General features: G+C 50.0%; 8 protein-coding genes and 1 non-coding gene across 9 annotated transcripts; 3 read left to right on the plus strand and 6 right to left on the minus strand.

Annotated features, from left to right (window-relative positions):
* Positions 1 to 410: 410 nt before the first annotated feature.
* Positions 411 to 1,639, plus strand: M431DRAFT_85012 (hypothetical protein; the record flags this gene model as incomplete). Its single annotated transcript, XM_024923506.1, has 4 exons — positions 411 to 623; positions 685 to 836; positions 897 to 953; positions 1,213 to 1,639. The coding sequence occupies 4 exons, from the start codon at positions 411 to 413 to the stop codon at positions 1,637 to 1,639; spliced, it is 849 nt and encodes a 282-aa protein (XP_024774694.1).
* Positions 1,640 to 3,824: 2,185 nt separating this feature from the next.
* M431DRAFT_508438 (hypothetical protein) lies at positions 3,825 to 5,154 on the minus strand. The gene is made up of 3 exons (XM_024919110.1): positions 4,475 to 5,154; positions 4,326 to 4,410; positions 3,825 to 4,267 (listed from the first exon to the last, which is right to left on the minus strand). Exons 1-3 carry the CDS (start codon positions 4,746 to 4,748, stop codon positions 4,036 to 4,038), a joined length of 591 nt encoding a protein of 196 aa, XP_024774695.1. The 5' UTR covers positions 4,749 to 5,154; the 3' UTR covers positions 3,825 to 4,035.
* A 474-nt stretch (positions 5,155 to 5,628) lies between these two features.
* Positions 5,629 to 6,842, minus strand: M431DRAFT_495252 (hypothetical protein; the record flags this gene model as incomplete). The annotated part of the gene is made up of 2 exons (XM_024917338.1): positions 5,629 to 6,562; positions 6,643 to 6,842. 2 exons carry the CDS (start codon positions 6,840 to 6,842, stop codon positions 5,629 to 5,631), a joined length of 1,134 nt encoding a protein of 377 aa, XP_024774696.1.
* Positions 6,843 to 8,216: 1,374 nt separating this feature from the next.
* Positions 8,217 to 8,298, minus strand: M431DRAFT_t101. The gene has a single exon. It is a non-coding gene; the product is annotated as a tRNA-Gly (tRNA).
* Positions 8,299 to 9,503: 1,205 nt separating this feature from the next.
* On the minus strand, positions 9,504 to 9,750 carry M431DRAFT_5619 (hypothetical protein; the record flags this gene model as incomplete). The annotated part of the gene is made up of 2 exons (XM_024921488.1): positions 9,504 to 9,602; positions 9,658 to 9,750. 2 exons carry the CDS (start codon positions 9,748 to 9,750, stop codon positions 9,504 to 9,506), a joined length of 192 nt encoding a protein of 63 aa, XP_024774697.1.
* Positions 9,751 to 11,706: 1,956 nt separating this feature from the next.
* M431DRAFT_482187 (hypothetical protein) lies at positions 11,707 to 15,172 on the minus strand (the record flags this gene model as incomplete). Its single annotated transcript, XM_024916020.1, has 2 exons — positions 11,707 to 15,030; positions 15,164 to 15,172. The coding sequence occupies 2 exons, from the start codon at positions 15,170 to 15,172 to the stop codon at positions 11,707 to 11,709; spliced, it is 3,333 nt and encodes a 1,110-aa protein (XP_024774698.1).
* A 310-nt stretch (positions 15,173 to 15,482) lies between these two features.
* M431DRAFT_508443 (hypothetical protein) lies at positions 15,483 to 16,982 on the minus strand. Its single transcript, XM_024919111.1, has one exon. The coding sequence runs from the start codon at positions 16,704 to 16,706 to the stop codon at positions 15,774 to 15,776; it is 933 nt and encodes a 310-aa protein (XP_024774699.1). The 5' UTR covers positions 16,707 to 16,982; the 3' UTR covers positions 15,483 to 15,773.
* A 3,268-nt stretch (positions 16,983 to 20,250) lies between these two features.
* M431DRAFT_482189 (hypothetical protein) lies at positions 20,251 to 20,861 on the plus strand (the record flags this gene model as incomplete). Its single annotated transcript, XM_024916021.1, has 2 exons — positions 20,251 to 20,376; positions 20,436 to 20,861. The coding sequence occupies 2 exons, from the start codon at positions 20,251 to 20,253 to the stop codon at positions 20,859 to 20,861; spliced, it is 552 nt and encodes a 183-aa protein (XP_024774700.1).
* A 786-nt stretch (positions 20,862 to 21,647) lies between these two features.
* M431DRAFT_436109 (hypothetical protein) lies at positions 21,648 to 22,441 on the plus strand. The gene has a single exon (XM_024915145.1). The coding sequence runs from the start codon at positions 21,791 to 21,793 to the stop codon at positions 22,277 to 22,279; it is 489 nt and encodes a 162-aa protein (XP_024774701.1). The 5' UTR covers positions 21,648 to 21,790; the 3' UTR covers positions 22,280 to 22,441.
* Positions 22,442 to 23,670: the final 1,229 nt, after the last annotated feature.

A 23,670-nucleotide genomic window follows, 5' to 3' on the forward strand; every position in this document is an offset into this window, starting at 1 on the left:
GCCTTTCCCGATTCTGTGTCTTCACGGCTTCTCCTTTCCTACATCATTTTATAATTTTCTACTTCGTCCTGCCGACAGTCAGATGACGGCTGAGATTTCACCCATTTCCTTGCTCAATTCTTTTTTCCTCCTTCTTGGTACGACCTGAAGCTTTAGTATGCTCATCGGGGGATGTCTCAAGTCTTCTTCTCAATTACTTTCCCTTTTCAAATAATGATCTGTTGCTAATGATTCGTTGCAGCTGGATAACATTTCGATTGGTCGACTTATTACATTTCCCTGTAGATTACCCATTTCTCTTTCCTGGACCCTGGAACAATTGCCTGGATCTCGCCAACTCCATTCCCGGACCTGGATCGCCGCTCCCGTAGCCCTCCGTGATCTCCCAAAGGACTCATCACACGGTCGCCATGTCGCTCAACGCTCGAAATGGGTGTGTTCCACCCTCCCCAGCTATTGTTGCTCCGCCTTCGCCCAACGCAAGTCTGCGACTAACTGTTGGGGATCCGGCCAGTGAGTCGCCAAGTCAACCTGCAGAGCGAGTTCTTCAGGCCGGATTTTGGGAGCACGGCCGCTTTTATGGTTCTTGGAAGCCCGGGAAGTACCTCTTCCCCATTGACAAGGTTTGCTTTTGTTTCTACTTCATGTCAGCACCCACGTATTGATTCTGACAACATCATTTAGGAGGAGCTCAATAGACTAGACATCTTTCACAAATTCTTCATGGTGGCAAGAGAAGATCGCATCTCCGAGGCTCCCTTGGACAAAGAAGGGCAGCCAAGGATTATGGATCTCGGAACCGGTACAGGCATCTGGGCATTCAACTTAGTAGAAGAGTAAGTCTCAACATGTGCATCAATCTAACTTGACTAAATTGCCGTGCTCACAATATCCAGCTTCGCCCAGGATGCCCAAGTCCTGGCCGTCGATCTCAACCAGATTCAGCCAGCTCTGTAAGCTGCGATCCAAAAAAACCCTTACTTTTCCCGGGCTCTAACGCATTGTCAACAGCATTCCCCGCGGTGTGACTACTATGCAGTTTGACATTGAGGAGCCTTCATGGGAGCCACTGCTTCGAGACTGCGACTTGATTCATCTTCGATTGCTCTACGGTAGTATAAAGGACAGTAACTGGCCTGCTATTTATCACAAAGTCTTTGAGTAAGTAGCTGCTATGCCCCGCGACTTGTTTACATCTAACGAGTAGTGTAGGCACTTGTTGCCCGGGGGACATATCGAGCACATAGAGGTAGACTGGACACCACAGTGGGAGGATGATAATATCCCTACGCATTCGGCTCTGCGCGAGTGGGCTCATCTGTTCCAGCGTGCCATGCGCCGCTACCAACGAAACGTCACAGTCTCATGTGAAGTCGCCCGAGACAATATGGAAGCCGCTGGTTTCACTGACTTTACTGAGACCACGATGCGGTGCTACGTGAATCCGTGGTCTCCCGAGCGCCACACCCGGGAAACTGCTCGCTGGTTCAATCTCGCCCTCAGTCTAGGCCTCGAGGCCATGAGCATGATGCCTATGATTGATAAACTCGGCATGACAAAAGAAGACATTCAAGACCTCTGCAACAGAGTCAAGAAGGAGATTTGCATTCTGCGCTACCACGCCTACTGCACTCTGTAAGCTATCGCCCCCATGACCCATCAAAATGTTTCGGCAGAGTCGTTATTAATCCTCATGCAGACACATCTGGACAGCCAGGAAACCTGGTGGACGACCCCTGCCACCCCCTCTGCAAGCGTCACAGCCGCCTGTACCGTCGCCGACAAGTGCCTAGAGAAGCTACTTGCAAAGCTGGAACTGCCACTTCGGATATGGCCCGTCATCAACGCCATGAAGGGTCAATTATTCATCACCATCATACAGAAGTATAGACCAAAAGTCTATATGAGATTTGCAAGGGCTCAAACCCTTGACAGCATCATCTTTCGGCCAAGACAGCCGCCAGATGTCACGATATTAAGAGCATTCTTCTGATTGATGGCACAGTGATTTCGCGAAAATTTAGCGTTTTGGGGTTAGCAGCCTAGAGTTGATATGATACCTCTTGCACATTTACAACGTTTCCCCTTTTTGCCTAGATGTCTTGAGGAGGGAAGGGGTCTCGCGGCATTTTTCCTTTACTTGCTCGGCCTCTACATTTCCTTGGCTCTCTAGTGTATGGTATATGTTTTTTACGAAAGGGGGGGAAGGGGAAGGGATAATGGTAAAAATGTACGGATTTAGACGAATGGGAAACAAAGGTACCAAATGAAACCAATGGACGTAACGCCTGAGAGTGCATCCGTGGCCTTATTGGAAGGGCCATTATGAAGAACTGGGGATGGGGGTGTTACGCGATGGTTGGTGTTACAGGGCAATGTTATGTAGCTTTTGCTTATTTGAATGGTAGATTGGATTCCTCGGGTTCTCTGTCCGGAATAGTGTGAGTGATGATGTTGGATGGAGTAGCTGTGACTTGGTTTTTTGTGTTGTTGGTTGACAGGGGGTAAAAACGAACGAGGCTGTAAGGCGCCAAGATGGACAACATTCTACCTCGGGGGGATGCCTTATAGCAAAACAAAACGAAACGAAGAAGCAAGGAAAAAAGGGACAAAAAAACACACCATTTTTTCTCTCCTTGACTCGCACTTTGATTGGTAACATTACTATGTACTGTACGACTTTGCATCAAGGACATCAACCAGAGCTTTAGATAGAGGAGAGGGGAGAAAATGTTAGGAGATGCAGTTCCCCCCCGTATGGGGCAAGGTTCATGTGAACCCGTAGCCTAGCAGATCCGCTAGTTCCACAGGAAGCAGGGGATGGGGATGAAGGCAAACCGGGAAGAAAATAGACAAATAAATGGAAGAAGAAGAATGTGGGAAAAGGGAGACTAAGTGAGGGCTTTTGATGCTACTGATTTAGGGATTTTGTTGAAAGCAAACTTGCTGTTTCTCGGTTCATATTTAGGATGAATGAATGAATCGAGCTTTCCTTGGTCCTTTGCTCATTGAAAACAGATGCACAATAAGAACAGCAAAATGCGGGTTTCTTCGGCTTGCTACAGTAAATCTTGACAGACATGAACCATACTCTACGAGTACGAGTACATGTACATGTATTCGTCAGGGGTCAAAGAAAGTGACATATCGGCAAGGGGGGATCGCCGTGACCAGGGGTTGGCTAAAAGACTAAACTCCATACATAAGGGTCTTATAACAGCTCACAACATGCGATTCGTGCGGACAGCACATCCCGAGATGAAATGTCTCTCTCAACAAGACAAGCAGAAGCCGGGCAAGGAAGAGTTCTGGCCAGTCGGCTCGAGCCCATCAAGCCACGAGGTTGCACCGATGCTACATGTCAGTTGACACAAGGCTGTTGGCCGACAGCCGGTTTCCACGGGGGGAGCACAAGGAGATTGGTTCTTGACCATCCGAAGAATTTCGTCATGGATTAAGTTGCTGCTTCTGCTCTTATAGCATCAAGCAATTCTCTGATGTACATGGTTGTGGGTGGTGTATGCGTGACAAAGGGGGTTGTAACAAAGAAAAAGATAAAAAAGTTCAAACCAAGTTGCTCACACGTATACACACGAGGCAAAAGAGGGATTCTCCAGATGTCGAAGCCCAAACCTCTTCCTAATCCCTCCCGTCCCTCGCCTCGTCTCGCCCGCCACGCATTCTCTCACTATTCTTTTTTTTTCTCTGCCAACCAATTGGTCACACCAGAAATCCCTCGCTTCGTCAGTCGGGGTTTGTCACACCCGGCCATGTTTTCCTCTATTCCGTTCCTCTTTGTCTATCCGTACATGCCGATTTTTCATGTTTTCCCCCTATATGGTATGCGTGTGATGTGTGCGTGCTTGTCATCTTTCTTCATTCACTCTCCAGATTTTTTTCTTTCTTCCTCTACCACAGACAGTTCTCATTCTTCGAGCATCAACCAAACTTGGCCGGGTGGGGCCAGGCTTAGGCTATGGATATTTTTGACCTCCTTTGACAAAATCAAAAGGAGTTGGGCATTCGCAGACACATTTAGTGGTGCGAAGCAGTCTCTCCGCGGTAGCCAATCAACTTGAATCGGCCAATCATCTCGCCAACAGTGAAGAAACCCAGGCACTCGGCGAAGATGACACCACCAGCAACCAGCTGGCCAGGAGTCAGGCTGCGGGCCTGCTGAAGAAGGTTCTGGGGAGACTTGAGAATGGCGCCGCTCTGGATGGACTTCCACAGGGACTGGTAGAAGTTCTGGAAGGTGGCAATGGAACTACGGGTCGGATGGTTAGTGTCACTGTTCGAGTGTGTATAGAAGAGGAGTCGCTTACGGAGGGCTCATCTTCTGGGCGTGGAAGACAATCTTGCTAGTCTCGACGGCAACCTTGCCGTAGTAGACGGCCTGAGGGGTTTGCTCTGTCGATAGCAAACACGGGTCAGCAAATGCGCGGGATTGGGCTATGGCGGTTGCGTCACGTACTCTCAACGAAGCTGATGAGCTTGCCGGTGCGTCCACCGACCTTGCCGAGCGCGTTGGTGAGGCCACGAGCAGCTCCGGCAATGGCAGGGCCAGCGGCACCCGCGACGCGCGACAGCCCCTGCGCAGCCTTTGCCTGGTACTCCTTGGCCTTGCCGGCAGCATCTTTGGCGGCTTCGGTGGCCTTGTTGGCGGCAGAGCTCTCGAAGCGGCGGAAGGCAAGCTGGCGCAGGGCCGGCGAGCGGAGCATGGGGCGAGCAAGCGATGAGGGGGCCATGATGGCTGCTGGAGCGAAAGTCTGGCGGTTGGACCGGAGAGGGAGGAGAGAGTGAGAGAGAGGAAACCGGGTCGGCTCTAGGGAGAAGCGGCGGGTTTCGAGGAGGCTCGTCTCGGTGGCAGGGAATCGCTGGCCGGGGCGCAATTGATGACGATTTTTTTGGGGTTTTTGAATTTTGGATCCTCTGTATGAGGGAGAAAAAAAAGCTCGGGAGAATTCGTGAGGTCGCAAAGCCGAAAGGTGTGAAGTGTGGGGGCTTGGCCCGTTTCGGGAAAGCACATCGGAGGCGAGCGCTTGCTGCTTTCCAGTTGCCCATAGGCCTGGTACCTGTACTTGTTATCAAGCGTTAGAAGACCGAGAAAATTAGGTACCAGCTACTCCTTCTTAATGCTAAGTGCGTGCATGCTTCAAGAAGTTCGTACGATTGTTTCTCGCAACACCACCTTCTATTTCTACTTGGTTCTTGGATTATAAAAAGCACCACTAATCTTATTATAGACATATTAACAAATAGACGGCTATTTAGTTGTCTTTATATATTTTTATTTATTTAATTATATATTCCCAAAGGCACCAACTCTGAGTGATTATTTGATTTGACTCATCTACATTCTCGTTCACCAGGTCATCATCATCATATTTATGCTCTTTGCATCCTGTCATCCTGGAAGAAGTAAGACCGGGGGGTAAAGGGGAGAAAGGGGAAGAGGAAAAAGGGAAAAGGGAAAAGAAAATAAACACTGAAAAACGATACTCCGAGAAACAGTCAGCCAACCCAGTATCTAATGCTTGCAAACCCCTTCAGCCGGTCCCTGTTCCCCCCAGTTCTTACGCACGATCCTTCTCTCCGCCTCAACATCTACAATGGGCAGCTCAACTCTCAGTCCAGGCTCTGAATCATGACCTTGATGGCACCGCTCTTGGGGTCTGCCGACGTCTCAAACGCCTTGACAGCCTCTTCCAGCGTGAAGCGATGAGTGACAAACTTTGACAAGTCGAGCACGCCGCTCTCAATCAGGCGAATGGCTCGCGGCCATGTGTTGCTGTAGCGGTACTGCAGCTGGATGTCGACCTCTCGCACGCTCGCCCGCATAAAGGGAATGTTGATCTCGTTCTTGCCCACGCCAATCACAAAGACTTTGCCTCCAAACTTGGTAGCCCATATGGCTGCAGAAATGCTGCTCTCCACGCCAGTGCACTCCATGGTCACGGCCGGCTCGATACCACCGAATGAGTCGACAATGCCCTTGGCTGTCTCTTCGGCCGACTTGCCAATCTGGATCTGATGCGTGATGACACGGGGGCAGATTTCCTTTGCAAAGGCCAGACGGCTCTCAGAGATGTCGGTGATGACCAGCGGACAAGCACCGGCGGCGGCGCAGCAGAGCATCGACACAAGACCGATAGGCCCAGCTCCGCAGACCAGGACGGGATCACCGAGCTGGACCTTGGCTCTCTGCATGCCAGCCAGGGCTACGCTCAGAGGCTCCAGCAGTGCGCCGTTCTCCCAAGACATGTTGCCAATCTTGTGACACCACACGGCGGGGTGGTTGACGTAGCGCCGCAGCAGACCGGGTACCGGTGGTGTGGACAGGAATTCGACCTTTTCGCAGCCGTTGTAGCGGCCCGTGAGGCAGGGCTCACAAGCGTTGCAGATGATGTTGGGCTCGATGGCAACCCGATCGCCGACCTGCAGGCTGGTGACAGTCGGGTGGACGGCAATGACTTCGCCCGCGGACTCGTGGCCGAGGATGTGGTCGCCCTCTACAATCATGGGTCCAATGCACCCGGCGTGCCAGAAGTGGACATCGGATCTAGATGAATTCTCTTTATTAGCTGGCTGCTCCATTGCGCTTGGGCGCCAAACAGGAACAAGTATAAAAATACCACATACCCGCAAATACCAGTGCTACGGACGGCAATGGTCACCTCGCCGGGCTTCAGGTCAGCTCCGGACTTGACGGCATCGGCGCTGGGTTCGGCTTCGCTGATCCAAAGATCATGCTTGGGGTTTGTGAAGACGCCAATGTTAGGCTTGACTGAGATGGCCGCCCCTCTGGCCTTGGGAACGTCATCAACCGCGGAAGGCGACATTGCGAGCTGTATGCGTGCGAGCGTGTAACGAGGAGCTTAGGAACGTGAAAAGATGTCGGGCTTCAAAATAAACACACAATGTCTATACCGATGGGGGAGGGAGAAGCAACAAAGAAGATGTGAGTTTGTATATTTATACTCGCCGTCTCTTCTTCTCCCACTCTTCTTCAGGGTCTAGAATGGCAGTGGCGGCTATAAAAGGTAAGGCATCGACCAATTTCCACCTACAAGAAAGCGTTCTCGTCCCCTCTTCGTCACCCATGCGAAGATGATGTGGGGGTTTATCAGCTTCCCGTACTTGATGCGAGCATCCCCGACTGCTAAATGCTTAGCTATACGGTATAGCTGCGTATGAAATAAGTGGCTCATGCCCAACGGTCATGTCCTGTTTCTCCAATCCCCCATTCCGGAGCGATATTGGACCCGGAAAATGCCTAAGCGCACTTATAACCACACAAGACGGTCCGGGGCCGTTTAGACGGGTCCGATCCTGACCCGCGCCAATCACGGTGACGGGGGCACGAACAAACCAATCCGCCGCCACATATGTGGACCGAGAGACTTGGAGTGATCCAGGCAACCTTTTCCGTGGGAGATGTGAGCAGGTGATGACCAGTTGCGCATATGCTGAGAGGTGAACACTTTTAGTTATGACAAACAGGTTTCAATGAGAAACTGTAAAGCTAATACGAATTGGTTTTCTCGCCTGAATGGAGATACCAAGGCTAACAAATCCAGCTGCAAAATACGACTTCTTCTTCTACCTATTCTCAACCAAGTTGCCACATGCCACGATACGACAAAGCAGCTAGTTGATCATTAAAACACCCTTCGGAATAATTCTGGAGAGTCCTAATTCGGCTTCTCGTCACCCTGTTTCTGGCCACCTCCTCTCCCCCACACCTCAATGCATTGCGAAAACTCGAGCTGTGAGTGGTACGGATATATACTCGGTGGATCTAAGTTGCGTTTGATTTTAGGCGTGTTCCATTCGTACAGTCCCGTGGTCGCAACAACGGACGGAGTTGCCCTTGCCTGAGCGTTTTGGGGTCTCGATTAACATGCATGAGCGTCTTTGTATTATTTCGATTTTTATCTCATTAATCTTTTTTTTCCTTTTCTCCATTGGGAAGTGATTCAATGGCAGATACGGAGAGCTCCGTTGTCGGTTCCGTTTAGGCTTTGTTGCGAAAGTGGCTTGACGAAGCTTATCGAACGAACTTTGTGTTAGATGAAATAGCTGCCTGGCTTCCTTGAGAAGAAGAAAAATTACATACACACACATTTCAATGTGTAAAGGCGTAAAGGCGTAAAAAAAGAGAAGAAAAAGAAAACAATAGCATCTTGATAATGGATGCAAAAAGGAAATTTTAATGCGTGAACTGGGAATCGAACCCAGGGCTCCCCGACGTTGCTCGGATGGCAACGGAGAATTTTACCACTAAACCATTCACGCTGGTTCTTGGTGAAAGGTTATGTTCAAAATTCAATCTATGAATTGTAGTCTACAGAACGAAACCTTCGGCTGTCCTCCAGAAAGCTTGTCCTCGTAAATTTCCAAAACAGCTCCCGTTGTAACATTCGATAGAACCTGGTGTATCAACTGTGATATGCATGTCCAATCTCGCAAACATTCTTGTTGAGATACATTATATGCAGCAAGCCGCCATCTACAACGGTAATTGATGTTATTTATGAACCACTCAAGTACGATAACCAGGTGATCCCACTTCCATATTTGTATTCCAGCAAAAGTAAGACATATAACGAACGAGTCCCGTGTCTCCTGATCCCGCTTGTAAATACTTCATTCAGGATAATTTCTGTATGGTAACATGGTTTACTTTACAAAATATCACTACTCGCTTTGCAATGCCAGCCTCCAGTCTTCTCGCTCCCTCGCATCGTTGACTCACATCAATGGACAACCAACCCGTAATCATATTCCATGTTGATCACTGGTAAGCTTCATGAATCCATAGATCGATCGTCCAGGATTAAACAACATCCGTCTCGATCTTCTGCGGCCCCCTGGGCAAACATCTGAAGGTGGCGTCCAACCACAAGCACTCGTATGGCATCAGTCAAAAGTAACACAGGGGAGTGGCTATTCAGCACCCCAGGGATTGCGTCAAGTTTAATTTTTGGAACTGGAAAGCCGTTTGTTTATTACTATAGACACTCGCCTTAGTAGGTAAGAATAACCAGTTGACTTCTTTTAGTATTTACTACTGTTGCTACTTTCCACTACTATAGCTACATTTATTTAGCATTCGGTGTTATTTGCGACACAAGATGCTGGATAGTAAAGTTGGGGTGCTGAATAGACGTGCCCATCATACAATCCGTTTAGCAATCAAAACTGGTCCGAATACTTCTTATTAAATTTGGCTTTGCCCTACCTGCCGTGGCAAGGCAAAGGTTCTAAAACAATTATCGTTCATTCATTTCCCTTTTTTCTCTTTCCATTCGTACGCCGATGCCACATTTCCCCCATAAACGCCAATACCCATCGCTCCAAAATATGCTCCGCACTTCATGTTGCTGTAATGTCTCTGGATGATCCAGCGTCGATTCTGTGGCCGCTGTCTGGGTATAAGAATAATGCACTGCTGCCTGTCCTTGACGCCGTCTCGATATTTAGAGGTTCTGGGCTGTGCCCTAATTGCCGACAGAGACGACGACATCGCCTTTGCAGTTGCCGTAGGAGCAACACGCAGATGGATCCATATCGCCTCGGAGGATGGCGTCCACCTTGATCTAGAAAAGTTGTCAGTAGCCATCATGCAGTAGGCAAAAGCATCAAAGTTCTTACATCTGGACACGGGCCCGAGGGACCAACAGGCGCCGACGCAACGAGCATGCCTTGCAGGATCGCAAAGGCTGTCCATACAAGTACTGACTTCATGGTGTAGATGGTAAGGAGAAGAATCGAAAGTATTTGTCTCAAGGTTTCGTGGGTCGGTATCCCGTGACAGAGATTATGTGTTGAAGCCCTTGAGCCCCCGTAGGATAGATCTTTGGAAAGAAGAAAGAATGAGGAAGGGGAGAGAGGAGAGAGGAAGCCCCCAAAGGTGATGTCCGAGAAAAGTCGTGCGCCGTTTCACTCCGTTGACGATCAGGAGCCGAGCAAGTTAAATAAAGTTCGGCAAGAGTTGCGCAGATGGGTTGACGGCGTTGTGGGAGGGGGTGGCGGAAGGAACCTTTGATCCAGGTAGGTTCCGGGGCTTATGATTAAGTATCTGCGAGTAAATCGTACCTATGTGTCGATGTGCTTCTGTTTGTTCAGGTATGTATATACACATATATCATATACGTCGTTGCAGTCGTTATCAGGCCAAGGCCAATCAGGATGGATTCTATATCCTGAATCGTTAGCTTCTCAGCTCTTCCGCAGCCTTTAGAATGGATGTGACGCCTACCGCAATGCAGGTATGTTCTTGGTAATATCGATCAGCCGTTGCTCCCCCCTTGGTACTACAACGTACTAACCCCCAGCAGTAAGTATATACAAGATCCCCAAAGGTACCTTAGGGAAAGAGGGTAGCAGCCGCAGTGGAATGAAGTATCGAATCTGAAGGGGATTGATTGCCGTCGAGCAGGACAAACACGGCGGTTTTGTGCACCGCGGGAGGGAGGGCGGGCGCCATATTAGTGCCTCTCGTACCTTATATCGCCGTTTCCACTTTCTGTATCTATCTTTGCGTCACGATAGCTGTGCTAAATTCTGCCCCCGAGACCCGCTGCCGTGGGCTTCTCTGAATACGAGTTTTGTTGTCTCTGTGGCTGGTCAGGAAAGATCCTTGTTCGGCTGCGCTCTGCCCTTGCTGCACAGGCATGTACAGATGCAGTATGTTTCTCTCGCTTGTCGGATCTTAGTCGGCACCCTTAAGAGAGACACTTCAGGGATTTTGTGCTGCTGCTTGTGTGTGGTTGATGAGGTCATCACAGCGCCTTGAAACACGCAAGATTTTATTCTCTGCGCTCTCCCCTTCTATCTCTGGGCGGCACCGCCTAAAGAGTTCTGCCAAGAAAAATAAGGCATCCGAAGAAGGCGGTGGGCAAACAGTACGAGCATCTCCAGCGTTGGCCGCCGTATCTACATCGTGATAGTGGACCACGAAAAAAAAAAGAAAAAAAAAAGGCTAGCTGTCTATTTTTTTCGCGTGCTGCGCCAGATGGTCCGCTTGTGACTGGCAGCTGAGACGAAACTGTCTGTCCCCAACTCCCCTAATGTCTTTCTCTATTCACACTCATTTCAGAAATGAAATATAATAATTTAAAAAGGTCCCTTGTGTCGAGAGACGGCTGTTTCAGCGGCCTCGCGTCAGCGTCGTACTCGGTACACTCGCAGCACCCTCCTATCCTATCCCATCAAAAAGTCTCTCGAGGCCGCCGTTTGATCTCATGTTAACAGATGCCGCACATCCACCCGCTAGTCGACCCCCGGTGGTTCTTGTTCGTCTAGGTTGGACTTGGACCCCGATTATGACGACACAGCCGTTGCTATCACAGCTCCTAAGCCGGGACCCCTGGTCTGCAGTCTTCACGAAAGCTCCATAAAGCCCACCTTGTGCCCATCCAGCTATTTAACGCGCCGCTTCCCTTTTCCTTCTCAATGCAGCTTTGGCCGAGACGAAACCCCGAAATGCCTGGTCGAAGCCTGTCCATCTTTGGGTTCCCTATCTGATTGAATGGCCGGGGGGAGGAAGGGCTAGGGAGGGAGTAGCTTGGAGGAAGCCGTGTAATAATCTGCGTGAACATTGTGTACGGAGTGGCCGTATTACCGATTACGCGATGAAGGCATTTCTTGCAAACCCGTGAATATTGTCAACTTTGCTCCCTTGTTGACTAGAATGGCTGCTCACTCCAGGCTCCAAGCCTCAAGCCCTACACCCGCGAATACTACAGTCGCCGGGCCGTCGTTTTCCAACCCGCCAACGGCTGCGATATCTCCAGCATCTGCCACGCCGATACACTCTCCCCTGATGAGCTCAACATTCCAATCTCCGCTGCTGGGGATTCTCCACAGCTTCACGCGCTGATCGTTGCTGACACTGATTCCCACGACTCCTGTGCGTCGACGAACTAGTAGCACGCCTGCAATAGCTGCCGCGTGAGCGTTGCGAACGATGCTTCGCTTTGAGAAGGTCCAGCTTGCATCGTCTGTGCTGCCCGAGGTCCGACCGAGCAATGTTACTCCTACGCTGTTGTCGTCGCCTCCAGTAAAGACTTGATACCCTTCTCCTGATTCCATCATGTCTAGGCTTTTGATGCTGTTTTGGTGCAACGGCACCACCTGGGTTAGAACATATTTGCGCTGCGTCCCTTCGTCTGGCTCGCTCCGCCATAGGGCAAGATGGCCATCTGTGGATGCTGTGAGGAGTAGTGGCAGCTGATCGCGCATGCTGAGATGGCGCGTTTGAGTGAGACATGCTCCTGTGTAAGTTCCCTTGGCAAGGAGTTCGAATCGGCCACCGTCGCTTGTGTAGCGATACGTCTTTAACACCGAGTTCGAGAACCCCATTGTCACCACGATGCCGCATCCATCATCAGATCGACAGACGTCAAAATCCATGATACGGAGATCGGCATCCGCGCTCTTGTCGGTGAAGACGCCCTCGCAGACTACGGCCAGGCCCTTGTAATCGGACTCCAGGTTCTGCACCTTCCATACAAAGAACTCTTCATTGCCAGCGCTGCTGAACAGGTAGTCATCTCCCAGCCAAACAAGCTTTTGGAGGCCCGTGATGTGCGTCTTCATGGATGCCACGCACCGCAGCTCTGCTTCTGCACTTTCTCTTACAGGCTGATACTCCCATATCCGAATAGTCGTATCCTCAGCACCCGTGGCAATCAAACGACCATTGGAACTGAGTGATCGAATCTCCCTTCCGTGAATCCCAGCCTTTACCCATTCGTGCGCCATGCGGTTTGATGAAGAGATGGAGAGCTTGGAAGTCTTAGTATAAGCGAAACGATACCGACCAGGTATTGACTCGTTGTATGTTAGCTGGAACGTGCGATGAGCTCCACCACACTCGATAGTGGCCAATTCTTCACGGCGTGTCTCATTCCAAATGACAAAATCCTTGCTTCTAAAGCCGTATAATACAAGCTCAGGCACCTTGTCTTGGGTAAACCACGCACCAGCAATCAGGGGTCCGAACGGTGGTGAGGTTTCGTGTCGCAGATGAAGAAGAGTAGACCCTTGGTGCTGGTCTAATTCGTATATCCTGTACTTTCCATCGCGGCTTGCGACGAGGATATAGCGAGAGGCCTGTTGTGAGCCTGATTTCGGAGGGAGTGGGAGAATGACCGTAATGGCATCACGGCTTCGAGTCGAGATGTCTAGGATTGGGTAGTACGATCCATCCTCTTTCCGCTCAAGGATGGACAGAAAACCGTGCCGAGAGCCGATGAAGAGCAAGTCATTCATTTTCCCAGCCGCTGTAGGGACGAACCTAGGATCGAGCCCTTTGGCCAGCCCTTGACTGCGTAGATCCCCCGTAGAGACATCGATTGCAAGGTAGTGAGATTCTGCCCTTCCATGAAGGAAGACCAGCACCTCAGCCAGAGGATTGTCCGACTCATCCCTGCTTTTGTTTGACAGACAGTTCATTTCGATGATCTTGCCTGGCATGGAGTCAACTAGTTTGGTTCTCCGTGAGGAAATATCAAAATGATAAATGTTCCCACTTGATGTGCCCAATAGAGCTGCTGTAGTCGCAATGCTTTTTACAACATAGCATAGTTTCATGTCCCCTCGTAGCTCTTCAGCAACTTCGACCTGCTCCCATTCTGGTTCAATCTGAGCATCCTTGAAGTGGCCTAAAATAAGCCTTCCGAAGCTGGTGGTGACGAGGATATGGTCATGAGAGAGAAAATCGTAGCGACTAATAATCTCCTTTGACGGTATAGCTGACGCTGATGGGTCGATGAGACCTTTGAGAATGTCTTTAGTGTCCAGAGTCAACGATCCGTCAAGACTACCCCGTCGTTCGTCGAGTAAGGTGGACTCTTCGATGAGACAGATTTGGCTATCGGCGCCGCCGGTGGCAACGAGCACAGCCTTGTCTTCAAGCAGCGTGGCTCTTGACCACAGGTGCTTCCCAGTATGCAGGGAGAATGTTTTACCATGAGACAGCTTTCCTGTCAGGGGACTTGCGCTGAGATCAGCCTCTCCAGTCGACGCGGCGTGGCTAATCTGGAGACGCCATCTCTGCGCTGTTGCATCTTCCCCAAAGGAGTAAATAGACAAAGCATTCTCTCCGCACGATGTGCCAAATTTAACTCCCCATATGCGCGATGCGTGGCCCATGGCAGCGGCAACAGGAGCACTCCCTTTGCTAGAGTCTTGGGTACCATCGCCGTCATTGATGTCGTTACCGCCGAAGCCAGTGTTGATCACCTTGGTGGTCTGAGACGCACGAGAATGGACACTATTCTCTCCTCGCTCCGTAATATCCCAAACCCGGATCGTTCTATCGTCACTACAGCTGGCAAGTATCCGTACCGTGCTGCCGTCTGAAAGTGTGATTGTACAAATGTCCACGCCGAAGATGGAGCCCTCATGGCCTTCAAAGTTGAATAACGTTTCAGTTATCCCATTACCGCCTTCTTCCAGCCGGCATTTCCACACAACGACATGCCCAAAGACAGTCCCACCGGCTACTAGAATGGTATCATTTGATATCCAAGTAAGATGAGCAGAGTAGAGCATTGGTCTTGAAGGCGCAATGGGGGCGCTGAGGATAATCTCTCCGGCAACGGGAGAGTATTTCAAGGGGATAACTTCATTGTGAGCCGTAGCTAGAACGGCGACAGAAGGATCCGTGTCTGAAAAAGCTCCATGAAATATCCAATCAGGAGCCGTCGCCCTGGATATCACAAGCGCCGGATCATGCTTCTCAGTGAGAGCGTCAACAGGTAGGATAGCTATATGGCAAAACCCCCATGCGAGAACCCGCCCATGCCGCACATGAATCCCATGAATGGGCTGATCCGTAAATACGCTTGTCCGAGAGACGAGGCGGCCCTTGTGCTGCCCATGTTTCGCCTCGTAGACAGCGAGGTCAGAGTCCTCGCCGGCTAAGACGAAGAGTTTTCCGGATGGGGCGCGATATAAAGCGAGAGCTGTGATGGGGACATGGGAAAGATCCCGTTTTAATCTGAATTGGTTTATAGCCTTGGATGATTGATTAGCTACGCCTTTGTCAGAAGCAATACTTGGAAGGGCTGAGGAGGGGTGAAAAGGACGAGGTTGATGGTTATCGAAAGCAGAAGGAGGGGCAGTTTAACAATGGCATGCAAAGACGCACATGAACCATGACGATGTATTCGAGGTCGCAGATTGGTAGAAGCCCCTTTTATAATATGAGCCGCAGGCTCGATGAAACAAATGCACTATACAGACATCCAATTTCAGTTGAGTGGACGGATCTTTACTAAATGCTGCTGGTGTTGTTGCGTGCGTGATGAAATATGTGGTGCCAAAAAAATTTGTGCATGCACCTACTTGGCTACCTACCACCATCTTACTAGCACATGTCAAAATCACCATTGAGCAAGTCTCAACAAGAGCACGACACAACACCATGGAACAATATTCAAGATTTACCAAATACGAGGATGCCATGAATTATGGGTTTCAATAATTTTCTTGTCGTTCATTCATAAATGTATCCTCCATACTCTATGTACAGATTGTTCCCACCGTCTTGGGTATCCCAACTACCAACCACTGACTGTGCCACCCCATATCCTATCCATACTCAAATATAATACCAAACGCCGCGCAAAGGAATGTTTAAAAACGTATCACAACAAGCACCCAAGTACTTCTTCGGTCGTTTATGTATCTAGATGTACCACAAATGGTCGGTGCCTTTTAAGCCCTTTTTTATTACCAAGTCGAGTCACACCGTCCATTTAGGCGCGGTGGGAGTAGGGCTCGTAGGCAAGGTCGGATCGGCCAGAGCCGGCGGCGAAGCGAGGAGCAGCGGAAGTGTAGCCGGTCTGCTCGCCCAGGGGAGCGTATCCACGAGATCCAAATCCGCCAGCGGGCAGCAGCTTCTCGCCATCGCTGGAGTGGTGGTGGTTCTTCTGGCGCTTCTCGGGCTTGCAGCAGCAGATGGTGAAGATCCAGAAGAGACTGGCACCAAGGCAGAAAGCAGCACCAATCCAGATGATGGCAAGGAAGCGGCCATCAAGGTGAACCTTGGCACCGTAGAGCGACTTGGAGCCCTGAACAACACCAGCGATGATGGCAGCGGTGGCGGTGGAGAGAGAGCAAGCAATGATGACAAGGATGGTGGTGATGACAGATTCAAACCACGTCAGGCAGGAGACAGCCCGAGAGAAATTTGAAAAGATGCCGATGAGAAGCTCCAGGCCAAGGGCGATAAGAGCGATGATGAAGGCAACCTCAGACCACTTGATGAGCTTCTGGAAGACCTTGAGGGCATCCTTGATATCCTTGGGCAGCTCGATAGTGGTGCTGCCCTCCTTGATGTCATCGGCATTGATCTGCTTGCTGGCCCAGTCGAACTGGCTCTTGGTGCAAGTCCACTTCTTGTTGTCATCGGAGGAGCAAGATCCCCAGAGCGTGAGGTCATAGTACTTGTGGAGGCCGAGGGCTTCGGCGGTGATGTTATCCGTCTGGGTCTCCTTCATATTGAATTCGGCTCGGGAGGTGAGGGTCTTTAAGCTCAGCGGGCTGATGCTCAGGTTGCTGAGATCCACCTGGATGAGCTTGACGTTCTCGTGGGCAACGCCAGCGAGAACTGCGTAGAGCAGAGTGCCGATGGAGGCAATTGTGAGGAGCAGTGGCAGAGCCACGCAGAAAAACCGACCGGCACCCATGCTGTCTTGTTTCTGGTTGATTTTTTGGATTTGTTTGTTTGTTTTGTTTATCGGTGGGGGATTCCGTCAGGCGGAGGGGTTGACAACGAGCGAACTGGTCGATGTCTCTAGAGCAGAAGAGAAGAGAGGGTAAAAAGGTCGACCGGTGCAAAACGAAAGTCGAGCTGACGCACTCACGCAAAAAGGTGAGAAGACACAAAACAAGACGGGATGAGGATGAGATACGAAATAGACGGTGGCATCTAGTTGGGCACCAGGTGGGTTTAAAAGCTGGAGGCGGGCTGAAGAAGCGTCGTTTGCTTACTTGGGTAGTGGGCTGCAAGATGCGGCGAGTGGGTGGCGCAGTTGAAACAAAGCCCAGCCCAGAGGCGGGTTGACCACTGTGCGAGGGTGGGGTGGATCCTTCGGCGGGCAGTGCGAGATTCTGGTGCAGCTGCGACGATCCAGCCGGTGCTGACAGAGTGTCGGATGGCCTCAACCTGGCAGATATGGTTAAAACCGCGCAGATGGGCCTTGGACCGACCTCTCACTGGAGTAAGCCCTGGCTAAGCAGGGTCTTGCAGGGGGGATCTTGGGACGTTGGCACGAGGTTGGTGCCAAATACTACAGCACTATATTTGACTCTATGTATGGTGTATGTACGAGTACGGAGTGCATGTTGATGGTTTTGCTGTCTGTGATCAACCATGATGAGCAGCTGGGTGGACTGTGATGCACGTTACCTGTACTGACCAACAAGTGGCGTTACTAATCTGCACACGCACAGCTCCATAAATAGCCAGCACCTATCGAGAGCTGTTCCTCGAATGTGGCTCAGTGTACGAAGGCAGATAGCGCTCGTGCTATCTGTGCTGCCATTGAGCCCGGGGCGTGCTAAGGCGCGGAACTACTGCTGGGCTTCCCTGTCGTGATACAAATAGCTACCCCATGATAAATTGGCCCGTAAGCACATGTTTTACGCCAACTGGAAAGAAACAGAGCCGTGCTATTTTGGCACAACCGCTTAAGGACCGTTGGTCATCTTTGGGGCTAACTTGAAATTGTGTTCGTGCCTATGCTTCTTACTGTACAGGCACGACGAGCACGGTCGAAGGAAATGCCCCAGACTTACTGTCTGTTGGGTTTGGGTTGTGGTGGCGGCCTCCAGGGGTCGGTCAGGATAGACACAGTAAGGTACCAGACTGGACTCGATATGATTGCAGGTGTAATACAGTATCAATGGATTACTATCAATAATACTTGTACCTGTAGCCCGCGCCCCGCTGGAGGTGCTGGAGGATTGAACGACCCAAACGACATCCAAGGGTATGGACATGTATGGACCCAGCCCCGCGTCATAGCTTGAGATGGCGGCGTTGCGGTGGCTGGTGTCCCCTCTTTGGGAAACATGGAATTGATCAATGTCCATCAATTCCCGAGTAGATCATCAGCAAAGTGGCTTTGGATCTTCAGTGACCAACTCTTCAAACTGTGCCTGGGATGTAGTCCGTATAGACAAACTGAATAACCACAGTGATACGCGTACGACTCGTGTTTCCTTGGTTTGGTTTTTCCTGTGCTGCTTTTTTTTTTTTCTGGAGCTGCTGACGACGGCAGCTGAGTGTGTGTGGTTCCTGGCGCTGATCGCACGGACAAGCATTTTGCCTAGTTCTGACTGTGCACGGAAAATGGCATCCGACAGTAGCCTCCAACCCCCCCAGCGCGGCTCTTTGTCGAGCTGCGTCTAATTCTGCAGGCCCAGGGGGTAAAAAAAGCCTTCCTGGCAAACGTGCCCAAACGTCGAGGCATCTTCTCCGTAAATATCCCCGAATGCTCATTCATTTTTGCCTTGACCTTGTTTGTATGTTTCTTTCGTACGTACTTACGTACAGGGTAGTGGAATCCCGTCGCTTGGCAATCATGACACAGCCCAACCCAAGGCTAGCTCTGGATAGTTTGATGCGCTAAGTCGGAGCTGTGCTGCCCGACACTGGGCTGTGAGGCGAACCATTCCATGAGGGCTTCTAATTATAGACATCCCGATTGTTAGCTGGGACTTGGAGTGTCACTCGGTACTAGCCCAGCGGCTGCGGTACTCCGTACAGTACAATGCATGTTATTGTTAAAGCGTCAATGCGAGGAAGCTACACCGCGACCACTATCGCAACTATTTAATAGATCTTGAGTAAAGGTTGGATATTGGATTTGTGATGCCGGCTACGGGCACGGAGCACATGTAGAATGTCCCATCGCCTCTCAATCTTGTCAAATGGAAACGCGGAACGCTTCAGCCGGACTGATTGGGACAAAGCTGCTCGGGTTGCTTACATGTACCCGTACTCAATAGTCCAAGTGTCCAAGGCGGAATTTGATAAGCAGGGACTCAGCTTCGACTAAGAATGCGAGTGTGTGCGAGGGTCAAGCTCATGCGCACGATTCCTCGCTTTTCCAAATTTGTGAGTCCAGTAAGATCGAGGTCTCCTCCTAATAAGCTGCCTTAGTAAGCATCCATGTGCTTTTTTTTGCTTCACAACGTTGTTTCCAGCAGAGATGATACTCTCCACTTGCCGATTTCCAAATCCTCCTCATTCTCACTGGTTACTTCCATTATCGTCCATCTTTTTAAGCTCTCTCTCCTGCGACTCCCCTGCATTTACATCATGGATGATTACTCATCTTATTCGCTACTTGTCTTACCCTTCTTTACGCGGACATATTTAGGTCCCTACCCTAATATCTCAAGGGAACGCCTATTCACCCTAATTTTGCTATTCTGCATCCCGTGTCGCAAAAAATACTGAGTACTAGACAAATACAGTGATAGAGGTAGTGAATATTGAAATTATATGGAGGTTGTATTTATTATCAAGAGGGTCAGTAAAGCTGTAATAGCCAGGTCAGAGCAAGGCTACGCCCCAGCCTTTGGTTCAAAATCCAGAATCAATCCGTAGCTCAACCCGCCACAGCCGACCAAGTCAAACCTCGAAGACTCAGGCCACAAAGTATGACCGTTGCATCAAGGTTCAAGACCAAACTCAAATCCTTAAAATTCTATAACTATAATAGCAGATACTTAGAGAACTGGGTATCTACCTAGTGTGATTTGAGCAAATGCTTGCCCGTAGTACCTACTATAGTAAGTAAACGACTTGCCGGTTCTAATGCTCAAATTTCACGCAGTCACTAGGTTTCTAAATACATGTAGCCAACTCAGAGTGTTGAATAGGTGCATGTAGTGCTCTCTATCTTAACCTCTTATAAGAGTCTTCAACTGTTAGGAGTATCTCTCGTTAAGGGATTGATCGCATTTAAACGTAACAAACGTTACATAGGGAAAAGGCAGACAACATGATGGGGTAAACACCATACCAGGTAACATACCTACCCTTATCAAGTACCTGAGTAAAACCTTCTGTTGAGCCCGAAGTTAAACAGTGAATGAGTTGTACCACCAGATAAAGTTTGGCTTCATTGATACTTGTATATATAAGCCCCTGGTTGGAATTTCGTGAGATAAGAGCACAGGTCCTCACATTCAATCCTTTTTCTCTCTCCCGATAAAACCATGAGTAGCCTCAAAGATCGAGTGATCAGGCTCTTCGAACGCCTCAAGGCGTCTCGGATTCTTCTTGTCGAGTGGGAGACTAGCCTTTGGATCCGGTTAGGTAACCGAGCTCTTGCATGGAACGGAGTACGTCAATACTCCTGGCTTGCCAAATGCCAATACACATCCGACTAACATGTCGATAGAGCCTGTTTCTTCTGGTTCCGGACCGTCAGTTCCAACAAGTCCTCAACCTCGCCATGGATACAGGACTATCCCCCGCAGATGAGGACACCCTACCTTCAATATACCCGTGCGAGATGCTCCGTTGTGCAGTCCGCTTCCTTATCGATGAATCTCCCTCCACAGAAGGTCAACCGCGACGCAGGCTCGTCTTTTTGCCCATGTTCTGGACGGGGATTACGCGTGGGGAGATCGTGCCACGCTCTGCTGACGCCGACTCCAAGGAGTACTACCCACCACTACCAAGTTCTATCCAGACGGTGCCTCTGTCGGTTGCAGTTGCTGCCCTGTGTCGCATTGCTAACCGCGAAAATGGGCCAACTCGACTGCGAACAAATGTTCTTGAAATCATTTCTGGCTTGACTTCAGGCGGCCGCCGACAAGAGTGATGATGGAGAATATATGGATCTTCCACCAGATGAGCAACCGCTCTCAGGCCGGGGCATTTTGGAGAAGGAGGATGCTGCCCGGGAAATTAACAGATGGCATTTTAGAAGCGATGAAGAGAGGGTTAGAGACATCTTGATTCGAATTATTACTGGAGAAAGCACATACGACGATCTACCGTTTGCTTGAACATTCCAACATGTATTAGTCGTTGGGAATATACAAGTCTGCCTGTCGGCGTCTTGCTGGGTCTTGTATCATGACATTCGGTTTTGAGTGTGCACTTGGTTATTTTAGTTTAAAAGGATGACGAGCTGGATTTGTAGTTAGAGCATGGGAAATACTACCTATCTAATAGCTTCGTAAAGATCCAGTGTCGGAATAGGATGCGAAGGGAATCTTTGTATACTTACTTATCTACAAGAGAGTAGTAGATGCCCGGCTCTTTGAGTACATATATCTATTACTGTCACTCCCTTTAGCTACTGTCGATACTTTATTCTATTGTCTGCTGCTGTGGCTATATTCCTCTAGTTTCTACATTATCAGTCACTGCATAATATGTGGCTTCATAATTGAGACACGGGATGCTGGTCAACAGACTTGGGGTGCGGGCCAGTATTTCCCCAGAAAATGCATCAATTAGGCTGATCTACGACACAACAGCTGTCGTCCATCCTTTGGTTCACTTCATACCTCTACCTGTATATCTCTTGGACTAACCTTTGGTTCGTTCCATCGAGCAAGCATTGTATCGGTTGGCTGTTTTGACGCCCGAGCTGTCCGAAGTATGTTGTCTTTCAAATGAGTTTTTGCCTACAGATGAAAGATAGCCTCCAGAAATTCGGAATTGTCAGTAACCGCGTGTATTCATGAAGTAGTACTAGTATCAATGACTTGGTAATCATCAAAAAGGCGGTAAGGACGAATCATGCATGGTTCTTTTGCCCCGACACAATGCTCGTCTCACTCGCCGCATTCTAGATTACTGGAAGACTACTATGATATATTGTTGGCTAGCAGACTATCTAACTGGCTGCTCATCAATACTGATCAATTTTGTAGAGTCAAGTGGTGGATCGGCCGAGAGCATAACCGATATATGTATGTAACTTTGCACCGGCTGACCAATACACTTCTTGAACATGCGGATCTGACTCGTGCCGGAAGCTGCTTGTTGTCTCCTTGGGGTCTGTTTCCTCACGCTGGCATCATCTCACAAGAAATAAATATGCGATGCCACACGGGGAAATACGGAAGTTTTGTCTCGATCCGAGCGTCCTCCGAAGGATGCAACCGTCCACAGAGGCTCAGCTGTTGGGCAACCGGGAACATAGGCAGCCAATGGGAGGCCATGGAAGAGCGACCGCGCATGAGACGAAGGAAAAAAAGAAAAACAAGGAAACAAAAAAGGCCATGACATGTCCCTACTTCTTTCTACTGGTATTACTCCGTACCTCTGTGTGATTGGGAAGACAAGGTACGGTAAGGTTGTGTTCTGTAACGGAAGGGGTTTTTGTTTTGAGACCAAACAAGGAGCCTCATATTGTGCGTGGTTGAGGGAGTATCATGTCACTTGGAGCCGCACATTTTAGGCACGAGGATGGGGACGAAGCTGCCTAGCTGGCACTATATCACTCGTTGCACACGGAAATCACAATAGATTTCGGGCTCCAAGAAACGGCAGATGATGATGTGTCGAGCCGCAGTCAATCTGTTGCAATCGTTGATGGCATTTGCGATCAATGGATCAATTCGAAATATTGAATCCAGAAAGCCGTTGCGGCGCCGGCACGTGCCCTTTCGAGTCGGTCGACTTGCGCTCAACTGCAGGGGGCCAGCTGGACGCACGAGCTGCTGGCCTTTCAGTGGCTCCCCGGGCTCGTGGGGGCTGGACTCGGTCTGCGAAAGTGCAAGGCCGGACTGGGATTAGGCGGCCCCGGAGCCGTTTAGGGCCACTAGGGCGAACGCTACAGCGCGCTGTAGGGGGTCCCCTGGCTGGCTGTCAGCGCCCAAGATGCCCAATAGTGACCGGGGGTTGCAAGAAGCGTTGCGCGGCGTTGGAGGCATCGCATGTGTTTTTGCTGGCTTGTTTGCTGTTTTCTTGCGGGTCAAGTAAAAGTTCTTTGTTTTTGTGTGCTGTCGTCGTTGTTTATTTCTACTATGACATACTCTTGTAAGCTTGTGTTCAGCTTCAGATTGATACCAGACTTGGCCTAGACAAGTAAGCACGTGGTGCCTATTAAATCCATCAATCCTGACTAAGCACTCTCCGTACGAGTACACCTCCAAGTTTCAGTGTCCGCGCCTGACGGGCAAACGCTCCGCCTCGCCGCATCCAGTGCCTCCCTTCCGGAACCGACAGCTTCTCGAGTCTGTCGCCTTTTCGACCCCCAAGAGCCCCAAGAGAGCCAAGAGGGGGTTGTGGATGGGTGTGAAACCTTAATCGTGGGTCAATGATTTTCTGCCCCGGGCGGCTGTGTCACAAGGTCCCGGGCTGGCCTCGTCCGCATCCAGCTTCGCGGCTATTCACAGCTGGAGCTTCTGTTGGAGGTTTTCTCGCCTCCGTCTTCCCATTCCTCCCTGCTCCTTTTGCCCATCGCCATCCTTACGAGTGTGTATGTATTATATATACTATCGCCATCAGCATTCTGGATATTCTCTTACGACTCGGCACATGAATAAAACTTGGATCGAATAGCCAACCTCCACCAGCCATCTGCGGACCGCGCCCCACCAGCCTTGCCCAACGCCCGATCCGCACGGTAGACGCCTGGATAACCGGCCCTCCTCTTGCATCGTGTTTTTTTC

This window comes from Trichoderma harzianum (genome assembly GCF_003025095.1).
Source record: "Trichoderma harzianum CBS 226.95 unplaced genomic scaffold M431scaffold_6, whole genome shotgun sequence".
NCBI lineage: Eukaryota > Fungi > Ascomycota > Sordariomycetes > Hypocreales > Hypocreaceae > Trichoderma > Trichoderma harzianum.

Coding starts and splice junctions, on each gene's coding strand:
- M431DRAFT_508443 (XM_024919111.1), bottom strand. CDS start 16,706: ATGGGTGCCGGTCGGTTTTTCTGCGTGGCTCTGCCACTGCTCCTCACA.
- M431DRAFT_436109 (XM_024915145.1), top strand. CDS start 21,791: ATGCATGGTTCTTTTGCCCCGACACAATGCTCGTCTCACTCGCCGCAT.
- M431DRAFT_508438 (XM_024919110.1), bottom strand. CDS start 4,748: ATGGCCCCCTCATCGCTTGCTCGCCCCATGCTCCGCTCGCCGGCCCTG. Junction 4,411..4,474: donor GCTCATCAGCTTCGTTGAGA/GTACGTGACGCA, acceptor TGCTATCGACAG/AGCAAACCCCTCAGGCCGTC. Junction 4,268..4,325: donor GCCCAGAAGATGAGCCCTCC/GTAAGCGACTCC, acceptor TCCGACCCGTAG/TTCCATTGCCACCTTCCAGA.